The 23,953-nt window shown below is 62.5% G+C and overlaps 8 protein-coding genes across 8 annotated transcripts; 4 read left to right on the top strand and 4 right to left on the bottom strand.

Moving 5' to 3' along the window:
• Nucleotides 1-5,147: 5,147 nt before the first annotated feature.
• Nucleotides 5,148-5,513, bottom strand: LOC147597300 (feather keratin 3-like). Its single transcript, XM_086768370.1, has one exon. The coding sequence runs from the start codon at nt 5,511-5,513 to the stop codon at nt 5,148-5,150; it is 366 nt and encodes a 121-aa protein (XP_086624496.1).
• A 1,598-nt stretch (nt 5,514-7,111) lies between these two features.
• On the top strand, nt 7,112-7,484 carry LOC147597299 (feather keratin 4-like). The gene has a single exon (XM_086768498.1). The coding sequence runs from the start codon at nt 7,119-7,121 to the stop codon at nt 7,482-7,484; it is 366 nt and encodes a 121-aa protein (XP_086624624.1). The 5' UTR covers nt 7,112-7,118.
• Nucleotides 7,485-9,703: 2,219 nt separating this feature from the next.
• Nucleotides 9,704-10,222, bottom strand: LOC147597298 (feather keratin 4-like). Its single transcript, XM_086768485.1, has one exon. The coding sequence runs from the start codon at nt 10,220-10,222 to the stop codon at nt 9,857-9,859; it is 366 nt and encodes a 121-aa protein (XP_086624611.1). The 3' UTR covers nt 9,704-9,856.
• A 1,599-nt stretch (nt 10,223-11,821) lies between these two features.
• Nucleotides 11,822-12,194, top strand: LOC147597297 (feather keratin 3-like). Its single transcript, XM_086768371.1, has one exon. It carries the CDS (start codon nt 11,829-11,831, stop codon nt 12,192-12,194), a length of 366 nt encoding a protein of 121 aa, XP_086624497.1. The 5' UTR covers nt 11,822-11,828.
• A 2,216-nt stretch (nt 12,195-14,410) lies between these two features.
• LOC147597296 (feather keratin 4-like) lies at nt 14,411-14,929 on the bottom strand. The gene has a single exon (XM_086768445.1). The coding sequence runs from the start codon at nt 14,927-14,929 to the stop codon at nt 14,564-14,566; it is 366 nt and encodes a 121-aa protein (XP_086624571.1). The 3' UTR covers nt 14,411-14,563.
• Nucleotides 14,930-16,527: 1,598 nt separating this feature from the next.
• LOC147597295 (feather keratin 3-like) lies at nt 16,528-16,900 on the top strand. The gene has a single exon (XM_086768369.1). The coding sequence runs from the start codon at nt 16,535-16,537 to the stop codon at nt 16,898-16,900; it is 366 nt and encodes a 121-aa protein (XP_086624495.1). The 5' UTR covers nt 16,528-16,534.
• A 2,369-nt stretch (nt 16,901-19,269) lies between these two features.
• LOC147597294 (feather keratin 3-like) lies at nt 19,270-19,635 on the bottom strand. Its single transcript, XM_086768514.1, has one exon. The coding sequence runs from the start codon at nt 19,633-19,635 to the stop codon at nt 19,270-19,272; it is 366 nt and encodes a 121-aa protein (XP_086624640.1).
• Nucleotides 19,636-21,233: 1,598 nt separating this feature from the next.
• LOC147597293 (feather keratin 3-like) lies at nt 21,234-21,606 on the top strand. The gene has a single exon (XM_086768368.1). The coding sequence runs from the start codon at nt 21,241-21,243 to the stop codon at nt 21,604-21,606; it is 366 nt and encodes a 121-aa protein (XP_086624494.1). The 5' UTR covers nt 21,234-21,240.
• Nucleotides 21,607-23,953: the final 2,347 nt, after the last annotated feature.

The raw sequence follows: 23,953 nt of genomic DNA, 5'->3' as shown, positions 1-23,953 counted from the left end.
CATGCAACAACCCCGCACTACGTACCACCTCTCCTTTCCTGGAAGGCTTTTATGACAGATGGAGCCCAAAGTCATGGACTAGATGAACTCAACAGACTTTTGAGGGATGGCCCATAGACTGAGAGAGTTATATCTGAGCATGACGTAGACAGTATGGAATGAGGGGTGGATACTGTCCTGGTTTCGGCAGGGATGGAGTTAATTTTCCTCTCAGTAGCCAGTGTGTTTTGGATTTCATGTGTGAAGAATGTTGATAAAAACACTGATGATATGAGTTGTTGTTAATGAGACCAAGGACACTGTCTGGATTTCCAAGTCTCGTTAAAGTCTTGTTAACATGGAGATGCAGGAAGCTGGGTGAAAGACAGACAGAATAATTGATCCAAACTGGCCAAAGAGAGTATTCCATGCCATAAATGTTGTACTCAGTGTATAAGAGGGGGATAGTCCTATTCTTCCTCCACCTCTCTCTTCCTCACTGGCATCATTCCCTCTCCCTTGCTGGCTCGCTGTTGCTCCTTCACTTGCTGCTCGGTGTCGTTTCCATGATCACTGCTCAGGATCGGCTGTATCGGTCACTGGGGCATCGGGTGGTGAGAAATCGTGCATTTTTCACTTTGTATATTTTGTATACATTAATATCCTTACATTCTGTTATTTTTGTAGTTTTCCTTTGCTATTTTAGTAAACTGTCTTCATCTCAACACACGAGTCTCCCTTTCTTCCCAATTTCTCTCTCCCATCTAACTGGGTAGGGGGATGGTGAGCAAGAAACTGGTGACAAGGGCTAAACCACCACAACTCTATGGACCCTATTTGGGACACCATAGACCCCCTGGGACCCCTTATATCTGCTTAGGGACCCCATATACCCCCTTTGGGAGCCAAAACACCACCTGTGAGCCCTTATATCCCCTTTCAGGGCCTCATATACCTCCTACAGGTCCCCTTATACCCCTTGGGTGCCCATACATGCCCCTTTGGGACTCCCCAAATACAGCCTGTGAGCCCTTATAGCCCCCTTTAGGACTCTGTGTATGCCCCATGAGCCCTTATATCCCCTTGGGACCCACATATACTCCCTTTGGGATCCTATATACCCCCTTGGGGACCATAAAAAAGGCCTCTGAGCCTTTATATACCTCTTGGGACCCCATATAGCTCCTCTGAGCCCTTATATCCCCTTTAGGGACCCTATGGACCCCCTTTGGGACACCATATACTTCTTTGGAGCTCTACATACCCACTTTGGGAACAAAAAAAAAAGTTCTTTATTTTCTTTGGGCAGCCAGTTCGAGGTGATGGTAAACATCGGAGTCCTGGTCGTCTAGGAAAGCCCAGAGCCCCAATGTCTGTGGGCCTGTAGATGCGGTGGCAGGAACCGGTGAGGAGCAGCAAGAGCTTTTGGAGCCGGCGCTTCTGGTGTGGGAGCAATCGTCCAACGTTCATGATTTTTTTAGTTTTTTTTCTCAGTGGGCAGCCGGGTTGAGGTGATGGTGAACATCGGAGCATTGTTCATTCAGCATAGCCAGCAATAGTCCAGAAACGCAAGTAATTTTTATGCATTTTTTGAAATCACTATTATTTCTTATCTTCTCTCTTCATCCTTCTCCAGGTGTTTTCCTTGCATAATAACAGGACCACGCATCTCTTCATTCGTATTTGCAGGTCTCACTCACTCACACCTACATACAGGTCTTCAACAGTGTTTCATTATCTTTGATATTGCTGAAATTGCAAGATCCAAGAGCTCAAAACCACAATTGTGAGATCCAAGAGTACAATTTCCATTGTCAGAGCCTAAGAGAGCCCTAATGAACATTGAGATATTCCCAAATGAACACCAAAGCATTCCCAAACGTACCTGGATGTATACATGGAGGTGCTAGCAACTCAGTAGACGCTCTTCTATGTAAGATCTCATTTCAACATTTATGAACATCTTCCAAAGGGCCAGGCCCTCCCAGCACCTCCAGTTGCTCCCCCAGCTCAGGAGAAAATTAACTCTATTCTAGCCAGAACCAGGACATTCTCCATGCCTTAGGCCAAACCTTCTACATCATGCACAGGTCCTACAAATTCCACTTCATTGTATCAATTTTTTTTTTAATCTTTGATAAATATATATATATATACACACACATTGGAAAGTGGCACAAGTGCTCCCACAGGGGATATATGGTGTCCAAAAGGAGTCCCTATGAGGTCCCTAAAGGGAATATAAGGGCTCCCAGGGGCTATACGGTATCCCAAAGAGGGATATAACAGCTCAGAGGGGGTTGAAGGGAGGCCCAAAGAGGGATATAAAGGCTCAGAGGCTTTTTTTTTTTTTTATGGTCCCCAAGAGGGTATATAGGATCCCAAAGGGAGTATATGTGGGTCCCAAGGGGATATAAGGGCTCATGGGGCATACACAGAGTCCTAAAGGGGGCTATAAGGGCTCACAGGCTGTATTTGGTGGTCCTAAAGGGGCATATACGGGCACACAAGGGGTATAAGGGGACCTGTAGGAGGTATATGAGGTCCTGAAAAGGGATATAAGGGCTCACAGGTGGTGTTTTGGCTTCCAAAGGGAGTATATAGGGTCCCTAAAGCAGTTATAAGGGCTCCCAGGGGGTCTATGGTTCCTAAAGGGGATATAAGGGCTCAGAGGGAACATAAGGGGGTCCCAAAGAAGGATATAAGCGTTTGTTCTGGTTTTGTTTAGTGAGGGGAGGGCTATGGTGGCAGCTTCTGTAAGAAACTGCTAGAAGTTGCTCCCCTTTGTCCAGTCGACTCATCCGGGCCTAGGGTGGACCTGCTGCTGGCCAAGGCCGAGCCAACTGGTAGCAGAATGTTCCCTGATAACGCCTCTGCGACAACGTATTTAAGAAGGGGAAAACAGAAAAAAAAAAAGAGAAGATGTGAAGACACTGAGCGGTGAGCGGGATCACAGAGGGTGAGGTGTGAGCCTTGTGGGCCTTGCAGGCCTCACCCTCTGGCCTCCCGCCGGGCAGCGACTGGGCCCAGCCCAGCTGCAAGGAGTGTAGAGGAGGAGAGGAGGTGAGATGTGAAGAGAACTTGAGAGGCATCTGCCTCTTGTGAAGTGTTGGTGTGTAGATGTTGGAGCGTCATCCAGTTCTTAGAACATAGTCTCAGACCCTACCACATGCTAAGCAGAGCGTTACCGTTCCTGTGCTTTTATACCCGTACATCCTCTAACCACCACCAGATGTCCTTGATCTTGCGTTCCTTCTCTTAGAGAGTCCCTTATTTCCCAATCCCGTGGCTTCTGATGTTCATGGCCCCCAACAGTGAAGGATTTCTTGTGAGAGGAACGGCTGCAGACGCCAAGGTCAGTGAAGAAGGAGGGGGAGCAGTAATGCTGCTCCTGGCCAAGATTCCCCTGCAACTCGTGGTGCAGCCCATGGTGAGGCTGCCTTTGCCCCTGCAGCCCGTGGAGGCCCACGGAGGAGCAGAGATTCCCCCTGCAGCCCGTGGGGGCCCATGGAGGAGCAGAGATCCTCCTGCAGCCCGTGGGGGCCCATGGAGGAGCAGAGATCCTCCTGCAGCTCATGGAGGACCCCACACTGGGGCAGGTAGAGGCCTGAAGGCGGCTGTGGCCCGTGGAGGGCCCGCTGGGACAGCTGTTCTGGAGGGACTGCACCCCGTGGAAGAGATGACCCACGCCAGAGCAGTTTCACGAAGGACTGTGGCCCGTGGGAGGGACCTCACGATGGAGCAGGGGAGGAATGCGAGGAGTTCTTCCCCTGAGGAGGAAGCAGCGGCGTAAAGTGTTATGGACTGACCATAACCCCCATTCCCTCAGCCCCCTGTGCCGCTCGGGGCGGCGGGGGGGAAGGTGGTAGAGATAATTTTAACCCTGGGAAGAGGGAGGGGTGGGAAGAGGTTATCTTGTTCCCTGTCTCATTATACTGATTTGGTGTTAGTAATAAATGGTTTTCCCGAAGTCGACTCTGTTTCGCCCATAACAGTGACTTTAAGGATTTCTCCCTGTCCTTATCTCAAACCTCGAGCCTTTTTTCTTGCATTATATCTCCCAGTTCTCTTGGAGGGTGGGGGGAGTGAGGCTGTGTAGTCTGGTCCCGATCGTGACTGAACTATGACAGGGAGAGAGCAAAAGTGGAACCTTCCCCTTTCTCTTCCCTGTCCCAGTCACCTTCCCCTTCTCTTTCCTCTCCTTCCCCAGCCCCTTGCACCTTCCCATTTCCCTCTCCCCTTCCCCTTCTCCCTCTCAGCACAGACCAACACACTCGCTGCTCCTTGCCTCTGCGCCGCAGACCTTCAGTCACAGAAGCCGCAGCCTCATTCCTCTGCCAGGAGCCTTTGCAGGGCAGCTGCTCACGCTGGCCCCTTCAGCAGGCTCGCCCAGAGCCGGCTGCTCAGCACCCTGTCCAGACGGCTTTGCGCGGCTCCAAGGACGCAGACTCCGCAGCCTCCCGGGCCAACGTGGACAGTGCCCAGTGAAAATAAGAAAGAGCTTTGGGATGTTGAGGCGCAGCCTTCTGTGCTCCAGCTGCTGCCACTGCCTCTTCTCCTGCACTGGACACCTCCAAGAAGAGCCTGGCTCCATCTTCTTGATGCCTTCCCCTCAGGCATGCCTGCATCCTCGCTCTCCCAACACCACCCACCCTCACCTCACCTGCCCATCTCAGCACCAGCACCTGACCTCCCACGGCTCATGGGCACCCACCCCCGGGCTCTTCCCGGCTTGGCACAAGGAGGGAGGGAGACAGCACGTGGATGCAGGAAACCTTTATTGTGCCCAGAGGGGCAGGAGACGTTGGCAGAGAGACGCTGGGCAAGAGCCAGGCAGGCTGGTGGCCACGTGTTGGAGGAGGCAGAAGGATCTTGAGCAGAGCATGGCTTCTGGCTCCGGGTGCCTCCTTGGTGTAGCATTCCAGATGCCCAAGACTTGGCCCAGGAGCCCCGCAGAGCCTTTTGGGTCCATCTCCTGTCCCGTCTCTGAGCTGGGAGGAGAGGGAAAGTGGGGAGAGCAGAGGGCAGGGAAGGGCCAAGGGTGCGCGGCACTGGCAGCTGCCCAGGAGTTGGCTGGGGAGGCTCAGCGCTCCTCAGGGCCTGGTGTGCGCCAGCTCAGCCGTGCAAGGGTGGTGGTGTTGGCATGGGGGCGGGGGGCTGGGCTGGGTCTAGCAGGGCCCGCAGGTGTCCCACAGCTTCCTGGTGTAGCGGGGCAAGGCGCAGGGGCTGCAGGCGGGAGAAGCGTAGGGTCTGCCAAAGGTGCAGAGGCCCCCCGAGCCCTGCGTGGCCCCGGCGCCGTACAGGCCCCCCAGCCCCAGGGAGCCCCCAAAGGCGGGTGCTCCGGAGGAGCCCACCACGGCTTGCTGGGGGAAGGAGCTGAGGATGGGGCCGGGGAAGGTGACGACGACGGGGGGCGGCTGGATGAAGGCCGAGGAGTCGGGGCACTGGCGGGCGCACAGCTCGTTGCAGCTCTCGGCGATGGGCTGGGGCACGGCCACGCTGGTTTTCGGTGGGCACAGGTCGTAGCAAGACATCTCGGCACGGGATGGGCTGGTGCTCTGCAAGAGGGCAGAGGGTGCAATGAGCAGCAGAGGGAAGCGCCTCAAGCAGAGGGGCCGGGGCCAGAGCAGGGAGCCGGGAGGAGAAGCGCTCGCAGACTTACCCTGTTCCCTGAGGAGAAGGTGGCCAGAGCAGTGGTTGGCAGAGCCTGGCAGAGGCAGAGCTTTTATACCGGCCCCACCACTGCTCAGCACCACCTGGGCCAACTGGCAGAGGCGGCACTCCCTCCTGCTGAGGAAGATGGGGCTGTTTGGCTGCTGCCCCTCCCTGAGTCAGCATCCCCTCGCCACCCCAGCACATGCCACTGGCGAGCCTTTCCTCCCCTTCCTCCTCTGTGGGCAGCCCGACAGCAACCACCTCCCCCGGCAACAGAGCTCCAGGGACACTGTCCAGGGGCCAGTGCGGCTGGGCCAGCGCTGGCAGCAGCCTGTGCCCCGTGGGCCCAGCTGGGGATCTGTGCTCCTTGCACGCGGAGGAAGAGCTCGCGGGGTCTTCTCCCCCAGCCCTGCAGAGGCCCATGGCCAATGCCCGCAGGCGGATGGGAGCCGGAGCCGTTGGGCCGGCGAGTGATGCATGGTGCTGAGCAGGCAGTGCCCAAGAGGAGTGCCTTTGATTTGTGCTTTCGTAACCTCGCGCCTCTCGAGATAGCAGCCACGCGGCGTACGTCATGCAGTGGCTGGCGTGCGGGCGGCCTCTGCAAGGCCTCCTTCTTGGCCTGCGCCAGCAGCCTGCTCTTCCCTGTTGCTCTGCAAAGAAGGCACGGGGCTGCCCAGAGACCAAGCCCTTGCGGAAGAGCTCTGGCATGCGGGGCGCTTGCAGTCAGCCTTTGTCACGCTGCGTGCCCTCTTACGCAGCGCGATAATGAGAAGCGAGCGGGGCCCATTTGGCCCTGAGGTGGCAGCTGGCAAGTGTCCCAGCAGGGGAATTGCAGAGCTGATGGAGCGGGTTGGGGCTGGGGAGAAACCGGCGTCAGCAAAACAGCCCCGCGCCACGCAGGGAGGAGGCAGGGGCTCGGCCGCCGCAGGCCACGTGCCCCCAGCGCGGCCACATCCTCCCCGCACTCGCCTGCCCGCCATAAAAGCGCTGCCCTCGCCCGGCACTGCCATCCACTGCTCCTGCCTCGCTCTGCTCAGGAAAAGGGTAGGTGGGTGCCTGCGGGTCTGTGCCTCCTGTGGCAGAGGCCGGCGCGGGGCCTTCCTGGCCAGGAGGGCTCTGAGAGCAGCGGGCGAGCTGGCAGCAGGCTTGGGCGGCCAGGCTGCTCGGAGCCAAAGCGGGAGGAGTAAGGAGTCCTGTGGCCGGGACACCAGAGCCAGGCCCTGCTCAGGCTCTTGGGGAGGGCTTGTGCTGTGCCCTCTGCGTGCAGAGCGAGGGCCAGGCGGGCGCTGCGCGGAGCAGGACGCTCAGGGGGGCTGGCTGGGCACAGCGGACGCGGCGGGCAGTGTGGCCAACCTGGTGGCCCCGGCCCCTCCAGCTGCCGGGCAGCCCTGGGAACAGGGCACTGCTCGGCGCGGGGATCTCCTCCTCGCTTCTGACGCTTGTCCCTGGCTCCTGTGTTCCAGGCTCAGCTCTCTCGCACCAGGATGTCTTGCTACGACCTGTGCCCACCGAAAACCAGCGTGGCCGTGCCCCAGCCCATCGCCGAGAGCTGCAACGAGCTGTGCGCCCGCCAGTGCCCCGACTCCTCGGCCTTCATCCAGCCGCCCCCCGTCGTCGTCACCTTCCCCGGCCCCATCCTCAGCTCCTTCCCCCAGCAAGCCGTGGTGGGCTCCTCCGGAGCACCCGCCTTTGGGGGCTCCCTGGGGCTGGGGGGCCTGTACGGCGCCGGGGCCACGCAGGGCTCGGGGGGCCTCTGCACCTTCGCCAGACCCTACGCTTCTCCCGCCTGCAGCCCCTGCGCCTTGCCCCGCTACACCAAGAAGCTGTGGGACACCTGCGGGCCCTGCTAGACCCAGCCCAGCCCCCCGCCCCCATGCCAACACCACCACCCTTGCACGGCTGAGCCGGCGCGCACCAGGCCCTGAGGAGCGCTGAGCCTCCCCAGCCAACTCCTGGGCAGCTGCCAGTGCCGCGCACCCTTGGCCCTTCCCTGCCCTCTGCTCTCCCCACTTTCCCTCTCCTCCCAGCTCAGAGACGGGACAGGAGATGGACCCAAAAGGCTCTGCGGGGCTCCTGGGCCAAGTCTTGGGCATCTGGAATGCTACACCAAGGAGGCACCCGGAGCCAGAAGCCATGCTCTGCTCAAGATCCTTCTGCCTCCTCCAACACGTGGCCACCAGCCTGCCTGGCTCTTGCCCAGCGTCTCTCTGCCAACGTCTCCTGCCCCTCTGGGCACAATAAAGGTTTCCTGCATCCACGTGCTGTCTCCCTCCCTCCTTGTGCCAAGCCGGGAAGAGCCCGGGGGTGGGTGCCCATGAGCCGTGGGAGGTCAGGTGCTGGTGCTGACTGAGATGGGCAGGTGAGGTGAGGGTGGGTGGTGTTGGGAGAGCGAGGATGCAGGCATGCCTGAGGGGAAGGCATCAAGAAGATGGAGCCAGGCTCTTCTTGGAGGTGTCCAGTGCAGGAGAAGAGGCAGTGGCAGCAGCTGGAGCACAGAAGGCTGCGCCTCAACATCCCAAAGCTCTTTCTTATTTTCACTGGGCACTGTCCACGTTGGCCCGGGAGGCTGCGGAGTCTGCGTCCTTGGAGCCGCGCAAAGCCGTCTGGACAGGGTGCTGAGCAGCCGGCTCTGGGCGAGCCTGCTGAAGGGGCCAGCGTGAGCAGCTGCCCTGCAAAGGCTCCTGGCAGAGGAATGAGGCTGCGGCTTCTGTGACTGAAGGTCTGCGGCGCAGAGGCGAGGAGCAGCGAGTGTGTTGGTCTGTGCTGAGAGGGAGAAGGGGAAGGGGAGAGGGAAATGGGAAGGGGCAAGGGGCTGGGGAAGGAGAGGAAAGAGAAGGGGAAGGCGAATAAGAAGGGGAAGATGAAGGAGAGAAAGGGGAAAAAGAAGGGGAAAGAACAGGGGAGGTGAAGGGGACAGGGAAGAGGCAGGGGAAGCCTCCACTTTGCTCTCTCCCCCAGGGCCTGAAGTAGAGCCATGGAGGCACAAAGGGCTGGATGCCAGCCCCTGCAGCAAGCGCCCTCAAGAATCATAGGATGGTTTGGGCTGGAAGGGACCTTTCAAGGTCATCTAGTCCAACCCCCCTGCAAAGAGCAGGGACATCTTCAAGCAGACCAGGTTGCTCAGAGCCCCGGTCAACATGACCTGCAATGTTTCCAGGGATGGGGCATCCACCACCTCTCTCGGCAAGCTGGGCCAGTGCTCCGCCAGCCTCAGGGTAAAAAATCTTTTCTTAATGTCTAGTCTAAATCTACCCCCCTCTGTTTTGCCATCATTACCCCTTGTCCTGTCCCAACAGGCCCTACTGGAGAGTTTCTCCTCATCTTTCCTGTGTTTGTCCCCTTGAGGTACTGGAAGACGGCTACAAGGATTCCCCGGAGCCTCCTCTTCTCCAGCCTGAGCAGCCCCAGCTCTCTCAGCCTGGCCTCACAGCAGAGCTGCTCCAGCCCTCTCAGCATCTTGGTGGCCCTCCTCTGGACCCTCTCCAACTGGTCCGTGTCCTTCTGATGTTGGGGGCTCCAGAGCTGGACGCAGCGCTGCAGGGGGGTCTCACCAGAGCGGAGCAGAGGGGCAGGATCCCCTCCCTCGACCTGCTGGCCACGCTCCTCTTGGTGCAGCCCAGGATGCCGTTGGCCTTCTGGGCTGCAAGGGCGCATTGCCGGCTCATGTTGAGCTTCTCGTCCACCGTGACTCCCAAGTCCTGCTCAGGGCTGGTCTCGATCCATTCTCTGCCCAGCCTGGATTTGTGCCGGGCATTGCCCCGACCCACGCGCAGGACCGTGCCCTTGGCCTGGCTGGACCTGGTGAGGTTTGCGTCATGCGCAAGGGGGCTGGAGGTGTGCAAAGGCCCCAGGGCTCCATGTGCCACTGGCAGGGGAGCAGCCTGTGTTGAGGGCGAGTGAAGCCTAGAGCCCAGGCTGGGCTCTGGAAGGAGAAACGCAGAGGCACGTGTGGCATGCAGGCTGGTTTTATTGGCGTGGAGAAAATGGCAGGAGGCAAAGGCAGGCAGGTTGTCCCCATGGGCTTCAAGAGAGGTGTTCCTTCAGGCTTCTCCCGGTTGGCGGCTGTTGCAGAGACAAGCAAGTGGCCTGTGGGCCGAGGGTGGAGTGGTGCATGTGGGCAGGGGCAGGAGCAAGGAGGAGGAGAGGCGGCATGGAGAGAGGGGAAGGAGAGGAGAGGTGAGGCTGAAGGGGCCCAGGGGCTGTGGGGTTTTTGGGTGTGGGTCTAGCAGGGCCCGCAGGTGTCCCACAGCTTCCTGGTGTAGCGGGGCAAGGCGCAGGGGCTGCAGGCGGGAGAAGCGTAGGGTCTGGCGAAGGTGCAGAGGCCCCCCGAGCCCTGCGTGGCCCCGGCGCCGTACAGGCCCCCCAGCCCCAGGGAGCCCCCAAAGGCGGGTGCTCCGGAGGAGCCCACCACGGCTTGCTGGGGGAAGGAGCTGAGGATGGGGCCGGGGAAGGTGACGACGACGGGGGGCGGCTGGATGAAGGCCGAGGAGTCGGGGCACTGGCGGGCACACAGCTCGTTGCAGCTCTCGGCGATGGGCTGGGGCACGGCCACGCTGGTTTTCGGTGGGCACAGGTCGTAGCAAGACATCTCGGCACGGGATGGGCTGGTGCTCTGCAAGAGGGCAGAGGGTGCAATGAGCAGCAGAGGGAAGCGCCTCAAGCAGAGGGGCCGGGGCCAGAGCAGGGAGCCGGGAGGAGAAGCGCTCGCAGACTTACCCTGTTCCCTGAGGAGAAGGTGGCCAGAGCAGTGGTTGGCAGAGCCTGGCAGAGGCAGAGCTTTTATACCGGCCCCACCACTGCTCAGCACCACCTGGGCCAACTGGCAGAGGCGGCACTCCCTCCTGCTGAGGAAGATGGGGCTGTTTGGCTGCTGCCCCTCCCTGAGTCAGCATCCCCTCGCCACCCCAGCACATGCCACTGGCGAGCCTTTCCTCCCCTTCCTCCTCTGTGGGCAGCCCGACAGCAACCACCTCCCCCGGCAACAAAGCTCCAGGGACACTGTCCAGGGGCCAGTGCGGCTGGGCCAGCGCTGGCAGCAGCCTGTGCCCCGTGGGCCCAGCTGGGGATCTGTGCTCCTTGCACGCGGAGGAAGAGCTCGCGGGGTCTTTCTCCCCCAGCCCTGCAGAGGCCCATGGCCAATGCCCGCAGGCGGATGGGAGCCGGAGCCATTGGGCCGGCGAGTGATGCATGGTGCTGAGCAGGCAGTGCCCAAGAGGAGTGCCTTTGATTTGTGCTTTCGTAACCTCGCGCCTCTCGAGATAGCAGCCACGCGGCGTACGTCATGCAGTGGCTGGCGTGCGGCCGGCCTCTGCAAGGCCTCCTTCTTGGCCTGCGCCAGCAGCCTGCTCTTCCCTGTTGCTCTGCAAAGAAGGCACGGGGCTGCCCAGAGACCAAGCCCTTGCGGAAGAGCTCTGGCATGCGGGGCGCTTGCAGTCAGCCTTTGTCACGCTGCGCGCCCTCTTACGCAGCGCGATAATGAGAAGCGAGCGGGGCCCATTTGGCCCTGAGGTGGCAGCTGGCAAGTGTCCCAGCAGGGGAATTGCAGAGCTGATGGAGCGGGTTGGGGCTGGGGAGAAACCGGCGTCAGCAAAACAGCCCCGTGCCACGCAGGGAGGAGGCAGGGGCTCGGCCGCCGCAGGCCACGTGCCCCCAGCGCGGCCACATCCTCCCCGCACTCGCCGGCCCGCCATAAAAGCGCTGCCCTCAGCCGGCACTGCCATCCACTGCTCCTGCCTCGCTCTGCTCAGGAAAAGGGTAGGTGGGTGCCTGCGGGTCTGTGCCTCCTGTGGCAGAGGCCGGCGCGGGGCCTTCCTGGCCAGGAGGGCTCTGAGAGCAGCGGGCGAGCTGGCAGCAGGCTTGGGCGGCCAGGCTGCTCGGAGCCAAAGCGGGAGGAGTAAGGAGTCCTGTGGCCGGGACACCAGAGCCAGGCCCTGCTCAGGCTCTTGGGGAGGGCTTGTGCTGTGCCCTCTGCGTGCAGAGCGAGGGCCAGGCGGGCGCTGCGCGGAGCAGGACGCTCAGGGGGGCTGGCTGGGCACAGCGGACGCGGCGGGCAGTGTGGCCAAGCTGGTGGCCCTGGCCCCTCCAGCTGCCGGGCAGCCCTGGGAACAGGGCACTGCTCGGCGCGGGGATCTCCTCCTCGCTTCTGACGCTTGTCCCTGGCTCCTGTGTTCCAGGCTCAGCTCTCTCGCACCAGGATGTCTTGCTACGACCTGTGCCCACCGAAAACCAGCGTGGCCGTGCCCCAGCCCATCGCCGAGAGCTGCAACGAGCTGTGCGCCCGCCAGTGCCCCGACTCCTCGGCCTTCATCCAGCCGCCCCCCGTCGTCGTCACCTTCCCCGGCCCCATCCTCAGCTCCTTCCCCCAGCAAGCCGTGGTGGGCTCCTCCGGAGCACCCGCCTTTGGGGGCTCCCTGGGGCTGGGGGGCCTGTACGGCGCCGGGGCCACGCAGGGCTCGGGGGGCCTCTGCACCTTTGGCAGACCCTACGCTTCTCCCGCCTGCAGCCCCTGCGCCTTGCCCCGCTACACCAGGAAGCTGTGGGACACCTGCGGGCCCTGCTAGACCCAGCCCAGCCCCCCGCCCCCATGCCAACACCACCACCCTTGCACGGCTGAGCTGGCGCACACCAGGCCCTGAGGAGCGCTGAGCCTCCCCAGCCAACTCCTGGGCAGCTGCCAGTGCCGCGCACCCTTGGCCCTTCCCTGCCCTCTGCTCTCCCCACTTTCCCTCTCCTCCCAGCTCAGAGACGGGACAGGAGATGGACCCAAAAGGCTCTGCGGGGCTCCTGGGCCAAGTCTTGGGCATCTGGAATGCTACACCAAGGAGGCACCCGGAGCCAGAAGCCATGCTCTGCTCAAGATCCTTCTGCCTCCTCCAACACGTGGCCACCAGCCTGCCTGGCTCTTGCCCAGCGTCTCTCTGCCAACGTCTCCTGCCCCTCTGGGCACAATAAAGGTTTCCTGCATCCACGTGCTGTCTCCCTCCCTCCTTGTGCCAAGCCGGGAAGAGCCCGGGGGTGGGTGCCCATGAGCCGTGGGAGGTCAGGTGCTGGTGCTGAGATGGGCAGGTGAGGTGAGGGTGGGTGGTGTTGGGAGAGCGAGGATGCAGGCATGCCTGAGGGGAAGGCATCAAGAAGATGGAGCCAGGCTCTTCTTGGAGGTGTCCAGTGCAGGAGAAGAGGCAGTGGCAGCAGCTGGAGCACAGAAGGCTGCGCCTCAACATCCCAAAGCTCTTTCTTATTTTCACTGGGCACTGTCCACGTTGGCCCGGGAGGCTGCGGAGTCTGCGTCCTTGGAGCCGCGCAAAGCCGTCTGGACAGGGTGCTGAGCAGCCGGCTCTGGGCGAGCCTGCTGAAGGGGCCAGCGTGAGCAGCTGCCCTGCAAAGGCTCCTGGCAGAGGAATGAGGCTGCGGCTTCTGTGACTGAAGGTCTGCGGCGCAGAGGCAAGGAGCAGCGAGTGTGTTGGTCTGTGCTGAGAGGGAGAAGGGGAAGGGGAGAGGGAAATGGGAAGGGGCAAGGGGCTGGGGAAGGAGAGGAAAGAGAAGGGGAAGGCGAATAAGAAGGGGAAGATGAAGGAGAGAAAGGGGAAAAAGAAGGGGAAAGAACAGGGGAGGTGAAGGGGACAGGGAAGAGGCAGGGGAAGCCTCCACTTTGCTCTCTCCCCCAGGGCCTGAAGTAGAGCCATGGAGGCACAAAGGGCTGGATGCCAGCCCCTGCAGCAAGCGCCCTCAAGAATCATAGGATGGTTTGGGCTGGAAGGGACCTTTCAAGGTCATCTAGTCCAACCCCCCTGCAAAGAGCAGGGACATCTTCAAGCAGACCAGGTTGCTCAGAGCCCCGGTCAACATGACCTGCAATGTTTCCAGGGATGGGGCATCCACCACCTCTCTCGGCAAGCTGGGCCAGTGCTCCGCCAGCCTCAGGGTAAAAAATCTTTTCTTAATGTCTAGTCTAAATCTACCCCCCTCTGTTTTGCCATCATTACCCCTTGTCCTGTCCCAACAGGCCCTACTGGAGAGTTTCTCCTCATCTTTCCTGTGTTGGTCCCCTTGAGGTACTGGAAGACGGCTACAAGGATTCCCCGGAGCCTCCTCTTCTCCAGCCTGAGCAGCCCCAGCTCTCTCAGCCTGGCCTCACAGCAGAGCTGCTCCAGCCCTCTCAGCATCTTGGTGGCCCTCCTCTGGACCCTCTCCAACTGGTCCGTGTCCTTCTGATGTTGGGGGCTCCAGAGCTGGATGCAGCGCTGCAGGGGAGGTCTCACCAGAGCGGAGCAGAGGGGCAGGATCCCCTCCCTCGACCTGCTGGCCACGCTCCTCTTGGTGCAGCCCAGGATGCCGTTGGCCTTTTGGGCTGCAAGGGCGCATTGCCGGCTCACGTTGAGCTTCTCGTCCACCGTGACTCCCAAGTCCTGCTCAGGGCTGGTCTCGATCCATTCTCTGCCCAGCCTGGATTTGTGCCGGGCATTGCCCCGACCCACGCGCAGGACCGTGCCCTTGGCATGGTTGGACTTGATGGGGGTTGCGTCATGCGCAAGGGGGCTGGAGGTGTGCAAAGGCCCCAGGGCTCCATGTGCCACTGGCAGGGGAGCAGCCTGTGTTGAGGGCGAGTGAAGCCTAGAGCCCAGGCTGGGCTCTGGAAGGAGAAACGCAGAGGCACGTGTGGCATGCAGGCTGGTTTTATTGGCGTGGAGAAAATGGCAGGAGGCAAAGGCAGGCAGGTTGTCCCCATGGGCTTCAAGAGAGGTGTTCCTTCAGGCTTCTCCCGGTTGGCGGCTGTTGCAGAGACAAGCAAGTGGCCTGTGGGCCGAGGGTGGAGTGGTGCATGTGGGCAGGGGCAGGAGCAAGGAGGAGGAGAGGCGGCATGGAGAGAGGGGAAGGAGAGGAGAGGTGAGGCTGAAGGGGCCCAGGGGCTGTGGGGTTTTTGGGTGTGGGTCTAGCAGGGCCCGCAGGTGTCCCACAGCTTCCTGGTGTAGCGGGGCAAGGCGCAGGGGCTGCAGGCGGGAGAAGCGTAGGGTCTGGCGAAGGTGCAGAGGCCCCCCGAGCCCTGCGTGGCCCCGGCGCCGTACAGGCCCCCCAGCCCCAGGGAGCCCCCAAAGGCGGGTGCTCCGGAGGAGCCCACCACGGCTTGCTGGGGGAAGGAGCTGAGGATGGGGCCGGGGAAGGTGACGACGACGGGGGGCGGCTGGATGAAGGCCGAGGAGTCGGGGCACTGGCGGGCACACAGCTCGTTGCAGCTCTCGGCGATGGGCTGGGGCACGGCCACGCTGGTTTTCGGTGGGCACAGGTCGTAGCAAGACATCTCGGCACGGGATGGGCTGGTGCTCTGCAAGAGGGCAGAGGGTGCAATGAGCAGCAGAGGGAAGCGCCTCAAGCAGAGGGGCCGGGGCCAGAGCAGGGAGCCGGGAGGAGAAGCGCTCGCAGACTTACCCTGTTCCCTGAGGAGAAGGTGGCCAGAGCAGTGGTTGGCAGAGCCTGGCAGAGGCAGAGCTTTTATACCGGCCCCACCACTGCTCAGCACCACCTGGGCCAATTGGCAGAGGCGGCACTCCCTCCTGCTGAGGAAGATGGGGCTGTTTGGCTGCTGCCCCTCCCTGAGTCAGCATCCCCTCGCCACCCCAGCACATGCCACTGGCGAGCCTTTCCTCCCCTTCCTCCTCTGTGGGCAGCCCGACAGCAACCACCTCCCCCGGCAACAAAGCTCCAGGGACACTGTCCAGGGGCCAGTGCGGCTGGGCCAGCGCTGGCAGCAGCCTGTGCCCCGTGGGCCCAGCTGGGGATCTGTGCTCCTTGCACGCGGAGGAAGAGCTCGCGGGGTCTTCTCCCCCAGCCCTGCAGAGGCCCATGGCCAATGCCCGCAGGCGGATGGGAGCCGGAGCCGTTGGGCCGGCGAGTGATGCATGGTGCTGAGCAGGCAGTGCCCAAGAGGAGTGCCTTTGATTTGTGCTTTCGTAACCTCGCGCCTCTCGAGATAGCAGCCACGCGGCGTACGTCATGCAGTGGCTGGCGTGCGGGCGGCCTCTGCAAGGCCTCCTTCTTGGCCTGCGCCAGCAGCCTGCTCTTCCCTGTTGCTCTGCAAAGAAGGCACGGGGCTGCCCAGAGACCAAGCCCTTGCGGAAGAGCTCTGGCATGCGGGGCGCTTGCAGTCAGCCTTTGTCACGCTGCGTGCCCTCTTACGCAGCGCGATAATGAGAAGCGAGCGGGGCCCATTTGGCCCTGAGGTGGCAGCTGGCAAGTGTCCCAGCAGGGGAATTGCAGAGCTGATGGAGCGGGTTGGGGCTGGGGAGAAACCGGCGTCAGCAAAACAGCCCCGTGCCACGCAGGGAGGAGGCAGGGGCTCGGCCGCCGCAGGCCACGTGCCCCCAGCGCGGCCACATCCTCCCCGCACTCGCCGGCCCGCCATAAAAGCGCTGCCCTCGGCCGGCACTGCCATCCACTGCTCCTGCCTCGCTCTGCTCAGGAAAAGGGTAGGTGGGTGCCTGCGGGTCTGTGCCTCCTGTGGCAGAGGCCGGCGCGGGGCCTTCCTGGCCAGGAGGGCTCTGAGAGCAGCGGGCGAGCTGGCAGCAGGCTTGGGCGGCCAGGCTGCTCGGAGCCAAAGCGGGAGGAGTAAGGAGTCCTGTGGCCGGGACACCAGAGCCAGGCCCTGCTCAGGCTCTTGGGGAGGGCTTGTGCTGTGCCCTCTGCGTGCAGAGCGAGGGCCAGGCGGGCGCTGCGCGGAGCAGGACGCTCAGGGAGGCTGGCTGGGCACAGCGGACGCGGCGGGCAGTGTGGCCAAGCTGGTGGCCCTGGCCCCTCCAGCTGCCGGGAAGCCCTGGGAACAGGGCACTGCTCGGCGCGGGGATCTCCTCCTCGCTTCTGACGCTTGTCCCTGGCTCCTGTGTTCCAGGCTCAGCTCTCTCGCACCAGGATGTCTTGCTACGACCTGTGCCCACCGAAAACCAGCGTGGCCGTGCCCCAGCCCATCGCCGAGAGCTGCAACGAGCTGTGCGCCCGCCAGTGCCCCGACTCCTCGGCCTTCATCCAGCCGCCCCCCGTCGTCGTCACCTTCCCCGGCCCCATCCTCAGCTCCTTCCCCCAGCAAGCCGTGGTGGGCTCCTCCGGAGCACCCGCCTTTGGGGGCTCCCTGGGGCTGGGGGGCCTGTACGGCGCCGGGGCCACGCAGGGCTCGGGGGGCCTCTGCACCTTCGGCAGACCCTACGCTTCTCCCGCCTGCAGCCCCTGCGCCTTGCCCCGCTACACCAGGAAGCTGTGGGACACCTGCGGGCCCTGCTAGACCCAGCCCAGCCCCCCGCCCCCATGCCAACACCACCACCCTTGCACGGCTGAGCTGGCGCACACCAGGCCCTGAGGAGCGCTGAGCCTCCCCAGCCAACTCCTGGGCAGCTGCCAGTGCCGCGCACCCTTGGCCCTTCCCTGCCCTCTGCTCTCCCCACTTTCCCTCTCCTCCCAGCTCAGAGACGGGACAGGAGATGGACCCAAAAGGCTCTGCGGGGCTCCTGGGCCAAGTCTTGGGCATCTGGAATGCTACACCAAGGAGGCACCCGGAGCCAGAAGCCATGCTCTGCTCAAGATCCTTCTGCCTCCTCCAACACGTGGCCACCAGCCTGCCTGGCTCTTGCCCAGCGTCTCTCTGCCAACGTCTCCTGCCCCTCTGGGCACAATAAAGGTTTCCTGCATCCACGTGCTGTCTCCCTCCCTCCTTGTGCCAAGCCGGGAAGAGCCCGGGGGTGGGTGCCCATGAGCCGTGGGAGGTCAGGTGCTGGTGCTGAGATGGGCAGGTGAGGTGAGGGTGGGTGGTGTTGGGAGAGCGAGGATGCAGGCATGCCTGAGGGGAAGGCATCAAGAAGATGGAGCCAGGCTCTTCTTGGAGGTGTCCAGTGCAGGAGAAGAGGCAGTGGCAGCAGCTGGAGCACAGAAGGCTGCGCCTCAACATCCCAAAGCTCTTTCTTATTTTCACTGGGCACTGTCCACGTTGGCCCGGGAGGCTGCGGAGTCTGCGTCCTTGGAGCCGCGCAAAGCCGTCTGGACAGGGTGCTGAGCAGCCGGCTCTGGGCGAGCCTGCTGAAGGGGCCAGCGTGAGCAGCTGCCCTGCAAAGGCTCCTGGCAGAGGAATGAGGCTGCGGCTTCTGTGACTGAAGGTCTGCGGCGCAGAGGCGAGGAGCAGCGAGTGTGTTGGTCTGTGCTGAGAGGGAGAAGGGGAAGGGGAGAGGGAAATGGGAAGGGGCAAGGGGCTGGGGAAGGAGAGGAAAGAGAAGGGGAAGGCGAATAAGAAGGGGAAGATGAAGGAGAGAAAGGGGAAAAAGAAGGGGAAAGAACAGGGGAGGTGAAGGGGACAGGGCAGAGGCAGGGGAAGCCTCCACTTTGCTCTCTCCCCCAGGGCCTGAAGTAGAGCCATGGAGGCACAAAGGGCTGGATGCCAGCCCCTGCAGCAAGCGCCCTCAAGAATCATAGGATGGTTTGGGCTGGAAGGGACCTTTCAAGGTCATCTAGTCCAACCCCCCTGCAAAGAGCAGGGACATCTTCAAGCAGACCAGGTTGCTCAGAGCCCCGGTCAACATGACCTGCAATGTTTCCAGGGATGGGGCATCCACCACCTCTCTCGGCAAGCTGGGCCAGTGCTCCGCCAGCCTCAGGGTAAAAAATCTTTTCTTAATGTCTAGTCTAAATCTACCCCCCTCTGTTTTGCCATCATTACCCCTTGTCCTGTCCCAACAGGCCCTACTGGAGAGTTTCTCCTCATCTTTCCTGTGTTTGTCCCCTTGAGGTACTGGAAGACGGCTACAAGGATTCCCCGGAGCCTCCTCTTCTCCAGCCTGAGCAGCCCCAGCTCTCTCAGCCTGGCCTCACAGCAGAGCTGCTCCAGCCCTCTCAGCATCTTGGTGGCCCTCCTCTGGACCCTCTCCAACTGGTCCGTGTCCTTCTGATGTTGGGGGCTCCAGAGCTGGATGCAGCGCTGCAGGGGAGGTCTCACCAGAGCGGAGCAGAGGGGCAGGATCCCCTCCCTCGACCTGCTGGCCACGCTCCTCTTGGTGCAGCCCAGGATGCCGTTGGCCTTTTGGGCTGCAAGGGCGCATTGCCGGCTCACGTTGAGCTTCTCGTCCACCGTGACTCCCAAGTCCTGCTCAGGGCTGGTCTCGATCCATTCTCTGCCCAGCCTGGATTTGTGCCGGGCATTGCCCCGACCCACGCGCAGGACCGTGCCCTTGGCCTGGCTGGACCTGGTGAGGTTTGCGTCATGCGCAAGGGGGCTGGAGGTGTGCAAAGGCCCCAGGGCTCCATGTGCCACTGGCAGGGGAGCAGCCTGTGTTGAGGGCGAGTGAAGCCTAGAGCCCAGGCTGGGCTCTGGAAGGAGAAACGCAGAGGCACGTGTGGCATGCAGGCTGGTTTTATTGGCGTGGAGAAAATGGCAGGAGGCAAAGGCAGGCAGGTTGTCCCCATGGGCTTCAAGAGAGGTGTTCCTTCAGGCTTCTCCCGGTTGGCGGCTGTTGCAGAGACAAGCAAGTGGCCTGTGGGCCGAGGGTGCAGTGGTGCATGTGGGCAGGGGCAGGAGCAAGGAGGAGGAGAGGCGGCATGGAGAGAGGGGAAGGAGAGGAGAGGTGAGGCTGAAGGGGCCCAGGGACTGTGGGGTTTTTGGGTGTGGGTCTAGCAGGGCCCGCAGGTGTCCCACAGCTTCCTGGTGTAGCGGGGCAAGGCGCAGGGGCTGCAGGCGGGAGAAGCGTAGGGTCTGCCGAAGGTGCAGAGGCCCCCCGAGCCCTGCGTGGCCCCGGCGCCGTACAGGCCCCCCAGCCCCAGGGAGCCCCCAAAGGCGGGTGCTCCGGAGGAGCCCACCATGGCTTGCTGGGGGAAGGAGCTGAGGATGGGGCCGGGGAAGGTGACGATGACGGGGGGCGGCTGGATGAAGGCCGAGGAGTCGGGGCACTGGCGGGCGCACAGCTCGTTGCAGCTCTCGGCGATGGGCTGGGGCACGGCCACGCTGGTTTTCGGTGGGCACAGGTCGTAGCAAGACATCTCGGCACGGGATGGGCTGGTGCTCTGCAAGAGGGCAGAGGGTGCAATGAGCAGCAGAGGGAAGCGCCTCAAGCAGAGGGGCCGGGGCCAGAGCAGGGAGCCGGGAGGAGAAGCGCTCGCAGACTTACCCTGTTCCCTGAGGAGAAGGTGGCCAGAGCAGTGGTTGGCAGAGCCTGGCAGAGGCAGAGCTTTTATACCGGCCCCACCACTGCTCAGCACCACCTGGGCCAACTGGCAGAGGCGGCACTCCCTCCTGCTGAGGAAGATGGGGCTGTTTGGCTGCTGCCCCTCCCTGAGTCAGCATCCCCTCGCCACCCCAGCACATGCCACTGGCGAGCCTTTCCTCCCCTTCCTCCTCTGTGGGCAGCCCGACAGCAACCACCTCCCCCGGCAACAAAGCTCCAGGGACACTGTCCAGGGGCCAGTGCGGCTGGGCCAGCGCTGGCAGCAGCCTGTGCCCCGTGGGCCCAGCTGGGGATCTGTGCTCCTTGCACGCGGAGGAAGAGCTCGCGGGGTCTTCTCCCCCAGCCCTGCAGAGGCCCATGGCCAATGCCCGCAGGCGGATGGGAGCCGGAGCCGTTGGGCCGGCGAGTGATGCATGGTGCTGAGCAGGCAGTGCCCAAGAGGAGTGCCTTTGATTTGTGCTTTCGTAACCTCGCGCCTCTCGAGATAGCAGCCACGCGGCGTACGTCATGCAGTGGCTGGCGTGCGGGCGGCCTCTGCAAGGCCTCCTTCTTGGCCTGCGCCAGCAGCCTGCTCTTCCCTGTTGCTCTGCAAAGAAGGCACGGGGCTGCCCAGAGACCAAGCCCTTGCGGAAGAGCTCTGGCATGCGGGGTGCTTGCAGTCAGCCTTTGTCACGCTGCGTGCCCTCTTACGCAGCGCGATAATGAGAAGCGAGCGGGGCCCATTTGGCCCTGAGGTGGCAGCTGGCAAGTGTCCCAGCAGGGGAATTGCAGAGCTGATGGAGCGGGTTGGGGCTGGGGAGAAACCGGCGTCAGCAAAACAGCCCCGTGCCACGCAGGGAGGAGGCAGGGGCTCGGCCGCCGCAGGCCACGTGCCCCCAGCGCGGCCACATCCTCCCCGCACTCGCCGGCCCGCCATAAAAGCGCTGCCCTCGGCCGGCACTGCCATCCACTGCTCCTGCCTCGCTCTGCTCAGGAAAAGGGTAGGTGGGTGCCTGCGGGTCTGTGCCTCCTGTGGCAGAGGCCGGCGCGGGGCCTTCCTGGCCAGGAGGGCTCTGAGAGCAGCGGGCGAGCTGGCAGCAGGCTTGGGCGGCCAGGCTGCTCGGAGCCAAAGCGGGAGGAGTAAGGAGTCCTGTGGCCGGGACACCAGAGCCAGGCCCTGCTCAGGCTCTTGGGGAGGGCTTGTGCTGTGCCCTCTGCGTGCAGAGCGAGGGCCAGGCGGGCGCTGCGCGGAGCAGGACGCTCAGGGAGGCTGGCTGGGCACAGCGGACGCGGCGGGCAGTGTGGCCAAGCTGGTGGCCCTGGCCCCTCCAGCTGCCGGGCAGCCCTGGGAACAGGGCACTGCTCGGCGCGGGGATCTCCTCCTCGCTTCTGACGCTTGTCCCTGGCTCCTGTGTTCCAGGCTCAGCTCTCTCGCACCAGGATGTCTTGCTACGACCTGTGCCCACCGAAAACCAGCGTGGCCGTGCCCCAGCCCATCGCCGAGAGCTGCAACGAGCTGTGCGCCCGCCAGTGCCCCGACTCCTCGGCCTTCATCCAGCCGCCCCCCGTCGTCGTCACCTTCCCCGGCCCCATCCTCAGCTCCTTCCCCCAGCAAGCCGTGGTGGGCTCCTCCGGAGCACCCGCCTTTGGGGGCTCCCTGGGGCTGGGGGGCCTGTACGGCGCCGGGGCCACGCAGGGCTCGGGGGGCCTCTGCACCTTCGGCAGACCCTACGCTTCTCCCGCCTGCAGCCCCTGCGCCTTGCCCCGCTACACCAGGAAGCTGTGGGACACCTGCGGGCCCTGCTAGACCCAGCCCAGCCCCCCGCCCCCATGCCAACACCACCACCCTTGCACGGCTGAGCTGGTGCACACCAGGCCCTGAGGAGCGCTGAGCCTCCCCAGCCAACTCCTGGGCAGCTGCCAGTGCCGCGCACCCTTGGCCCTTCCCTGCCCTCTGCTCTCCCCACTTTCCCTCTCCTCCCAGCTCAGAGACGGGACAGGAGATGGACCCAAAAGGCTCTGCGGGGCTCCTGGACCAAGTCTTGGGCATCTGGAATGCTACACCAAGGAGGCACCCGGAGCCAGAAGCCATGCTCTGCTCAAGATCCTTCTGCCTCCTCCAACACGTGGCCACCAGCCTGCCTGGCTCTTGCCCAGCGTCTCTCTGCCAACGTCTCCTGCCCCTCTGGGCACAATAAAGGTTTCCTGCATCCACGTGCTGTCTCCCTCCCTCCTTGTGCCAAGCCGGGAAGAGCCCGGGGGTGGGTGCCCATGAGCCGTGGGAGGTCAGGTGCTGGTGCTGAGATGGGCAGGTGAGGTGAGGGTGGGTGGTGTTGGGAGAGCGAGGATGCAGGCATGCCTGAGGGGAAGGCATCAAGAAGATGGAGCCAGGCTCTTCTTGGAGGTGTCCAGTGCAGGAGAAGAGGCAGTGGCAGCAGCTGGAGCACAGAAGGCTGCGCCTCAACATCCCAAAGCTCTTTCTTATTTTCACTGGGCACTGTCCACGTTGGCCCGGGAGGCTGCGGAGTCTGCGTCCTTGGAGCCGCGCAAAGCCGTCTGGACAGGGTGCTGAGCAGCCAGCTCTGGGCGAGCCTGCTGAAGGGACCAGCGTGAGCAGCTGCCCTGCAAAGGCTCCTGGCAGAGGAATGAGGCTGCGGCTTCTGTGACTGAAGGTCTGCGGCGCAGAGGCGAGGAGCAGCGAGTGTGTTGGTCTGTGCTGAGAGGGAGAAGGGGAAGGGGAGAGGGAAATGGGAAGGGGCAAGGGGCTGGGGAAGGAGAGGAAAGAGAAGGGGAAGGCGAATAAGAAGGGGAAGATGAAGGAGAGAAAGGGGAAAAAGAAGGGGAAAGAACAGGGGAGGTGAAGGGGACAGGGCAGAGGCAGGGGAAGCCTCCACTTTGCTCTCTCCCCCAGGGCCTGAAGTAGAGCCATGGAGGCACAAAGGGCTGGATGCCAGCCCCTGCAGCAAGCGCCCTCAAGAATCATAGGATGGTTTGGGCTGGAAGGGACCTTTCAAGGTCATCTAGTCCAACCCCCCTGCAAAGAGCAGGGACATCTTCAAGCAGACCAGGTTGCTCAGAGCCCCGGTCAACATGACCTGCAATGTTTCCAGGGATGGGGCATCCACCACCTCTCTCGGCAAGCTGGGCCAGTGCTCCGCCAGCCTCAGGGTAAAAAATCTTTTCTTAATGTCTAGTCTAAATCTACCCCCCTCTGTTTTGCCATCATTACCCCTTGTCCTGTCCCAACAGGCCCTACTGGAGAGTTTCTCCTCATCTTTCCTGTGTTTGTCCCCTTGAGGTACTGGAAGACGGCTACAAGGATTCCCCGGAGCCTCCTCTTCTCCAGCCTGAGCAGCCCCAGCTCTCTCAGCCTGGCCTCACAGCAGAGCTGCTCCAGCCCTCTCAGCATCTTGGTGGCCCTCCTCTGGACCCTCTCCAACTGGTCCGTGTCCTTCTGATGTTGGGGGCTCCAGAGCTGGATGCAGCGCTGCAGGGGAGGTCTCACCAGAGCGGAGCAGAGGGGCAGGATCCCCTCCCTCGACCTGCTGGCCACGCTCCTCTTGGTGCAGCCCAGGATGCCGTTGGCCTTTTGGGCTGCAAGGGCGCATTGCCGGCTCACGTTGAGCTTCTCGTCCACCGTGACTCCCAAGTCCTGCTCAGGGCTGGTCTCGATCCATTCTCTGCCCAGCCTGGATTTGTGCCGGGCATTGCCCCGACCCACGCGCAGGACCGTGCCCTTGGCCTGGCTGGACCTGGTGAGGTTTGCGTCATGCGCAAGGGGGCTGGAGGTGTGCAAAGGCCCCAGGGCTCCATGTGCCACTGGCAGGGGAGCAGCCTGTGTTGAGGGCGAGTGAAGCCTAGAGCCCAGGCTGGGCTCTGGAAGGAGAAACGCAGAGGCACGTGTGGCATGCAGGCTGGTTTTATTGGCGTGGAGAAAATGGCAGGAGGCAAAGGCAGGCAGGTTGTCCCCATGGGCTTCAAGAGAGGTGTTCCTTCAGGCTTCTCCCGGTTGGCGGCTGTTGCAGAGACAAGCAAGTGGCCTGTGGGCCGAGGGTGCAGTGGTGCATGTGGGCAGGGGCAGGAGCAAGGAGGAGGAGAGGCGGCATGGAGAGAGGGGAAGGAGAGGAGAGGTGAGGCTGAAGGGGCCCAGGGAC

Source organism: Chlamydotis macqueenii, chromosome 28 (assembly GCF_036417535.1).
Source record: "Chlamydotis macqueenii isolate bChlMac1 chromosome 28, bChlMac1.mat, whole genome shotgun sequence".
In the NCBI taxonomy this organism is placed as follows: Eukaryota; Metazoa; Chordata; class Aves; order Otidiformes; family Otididae; genus Chlamydotis; species Chlamydotis macqueenii.
Note: the sequence above shows the minus strand (reverse complement) of the source record. Positions and strands in the feature narration are given on the sequence as shown.

Excerpts from the sequence above, each read along its gene's own strand:
- LOC147597300 (XM_086768370.1), bottom strand. The coding sequence starts at position 5,513 with ATGTCTTGCTACGACCTGTGCCCACCGAAAACCAGCGTGGCCGTGCCC.
- LOC147597299 (XM_086768498.1), top strand. The coding sequence starts at position 7,119 with ATGTCTTGCTACGACCTGTGCCCACCGAAAACCAGCGTGGCCGTGCCC.
- LOC147597298 (XM_086768485.1), bottom strand. The coding sequence starts at position 10,222 with ATGTCTTGCTACGACCTGTGCCCACCGAAAACCAGCGTGGCCGTGCCC.
- LOC147597297 (XM_086768371.1), top strand. The coding sequence starts at position 11,829 with ATGTCTTGCTACGACCTGTGCCCACCGAAAACCAGCGTGGCCGTGCCC.
- LOC147597296 (XM_086768445.1), bottom strand. The coding sequence starts at position 14,929 with ATGTCTTGCTACGACCTGTGCCCACCGAAAACCAGCGTGGCCGTGCCC.
- LOC147597295 (XM_086768369.1), top strand. The coding sequence starts at position 16,535 with ATGTCTTGCTACGACCTGTGCCCACCGAAAACCAGCGTGGCCGTGCCC.
- LOC147597294 (XM_086768514.1), bottom strand. The coding sequence starts at position 19,635 with ATGTCTTGCTACGACCTGTGCCCACCGAAAACCAGCGTGGCCGTGCCC.
- LOC147597293 (XM_086768368.1), top strand. The coding sequence starts at position 21,241 with ATGTCTTGCTACGACCTGTGCCCACCGAAAACCAGCGTGGCCGTGCCC.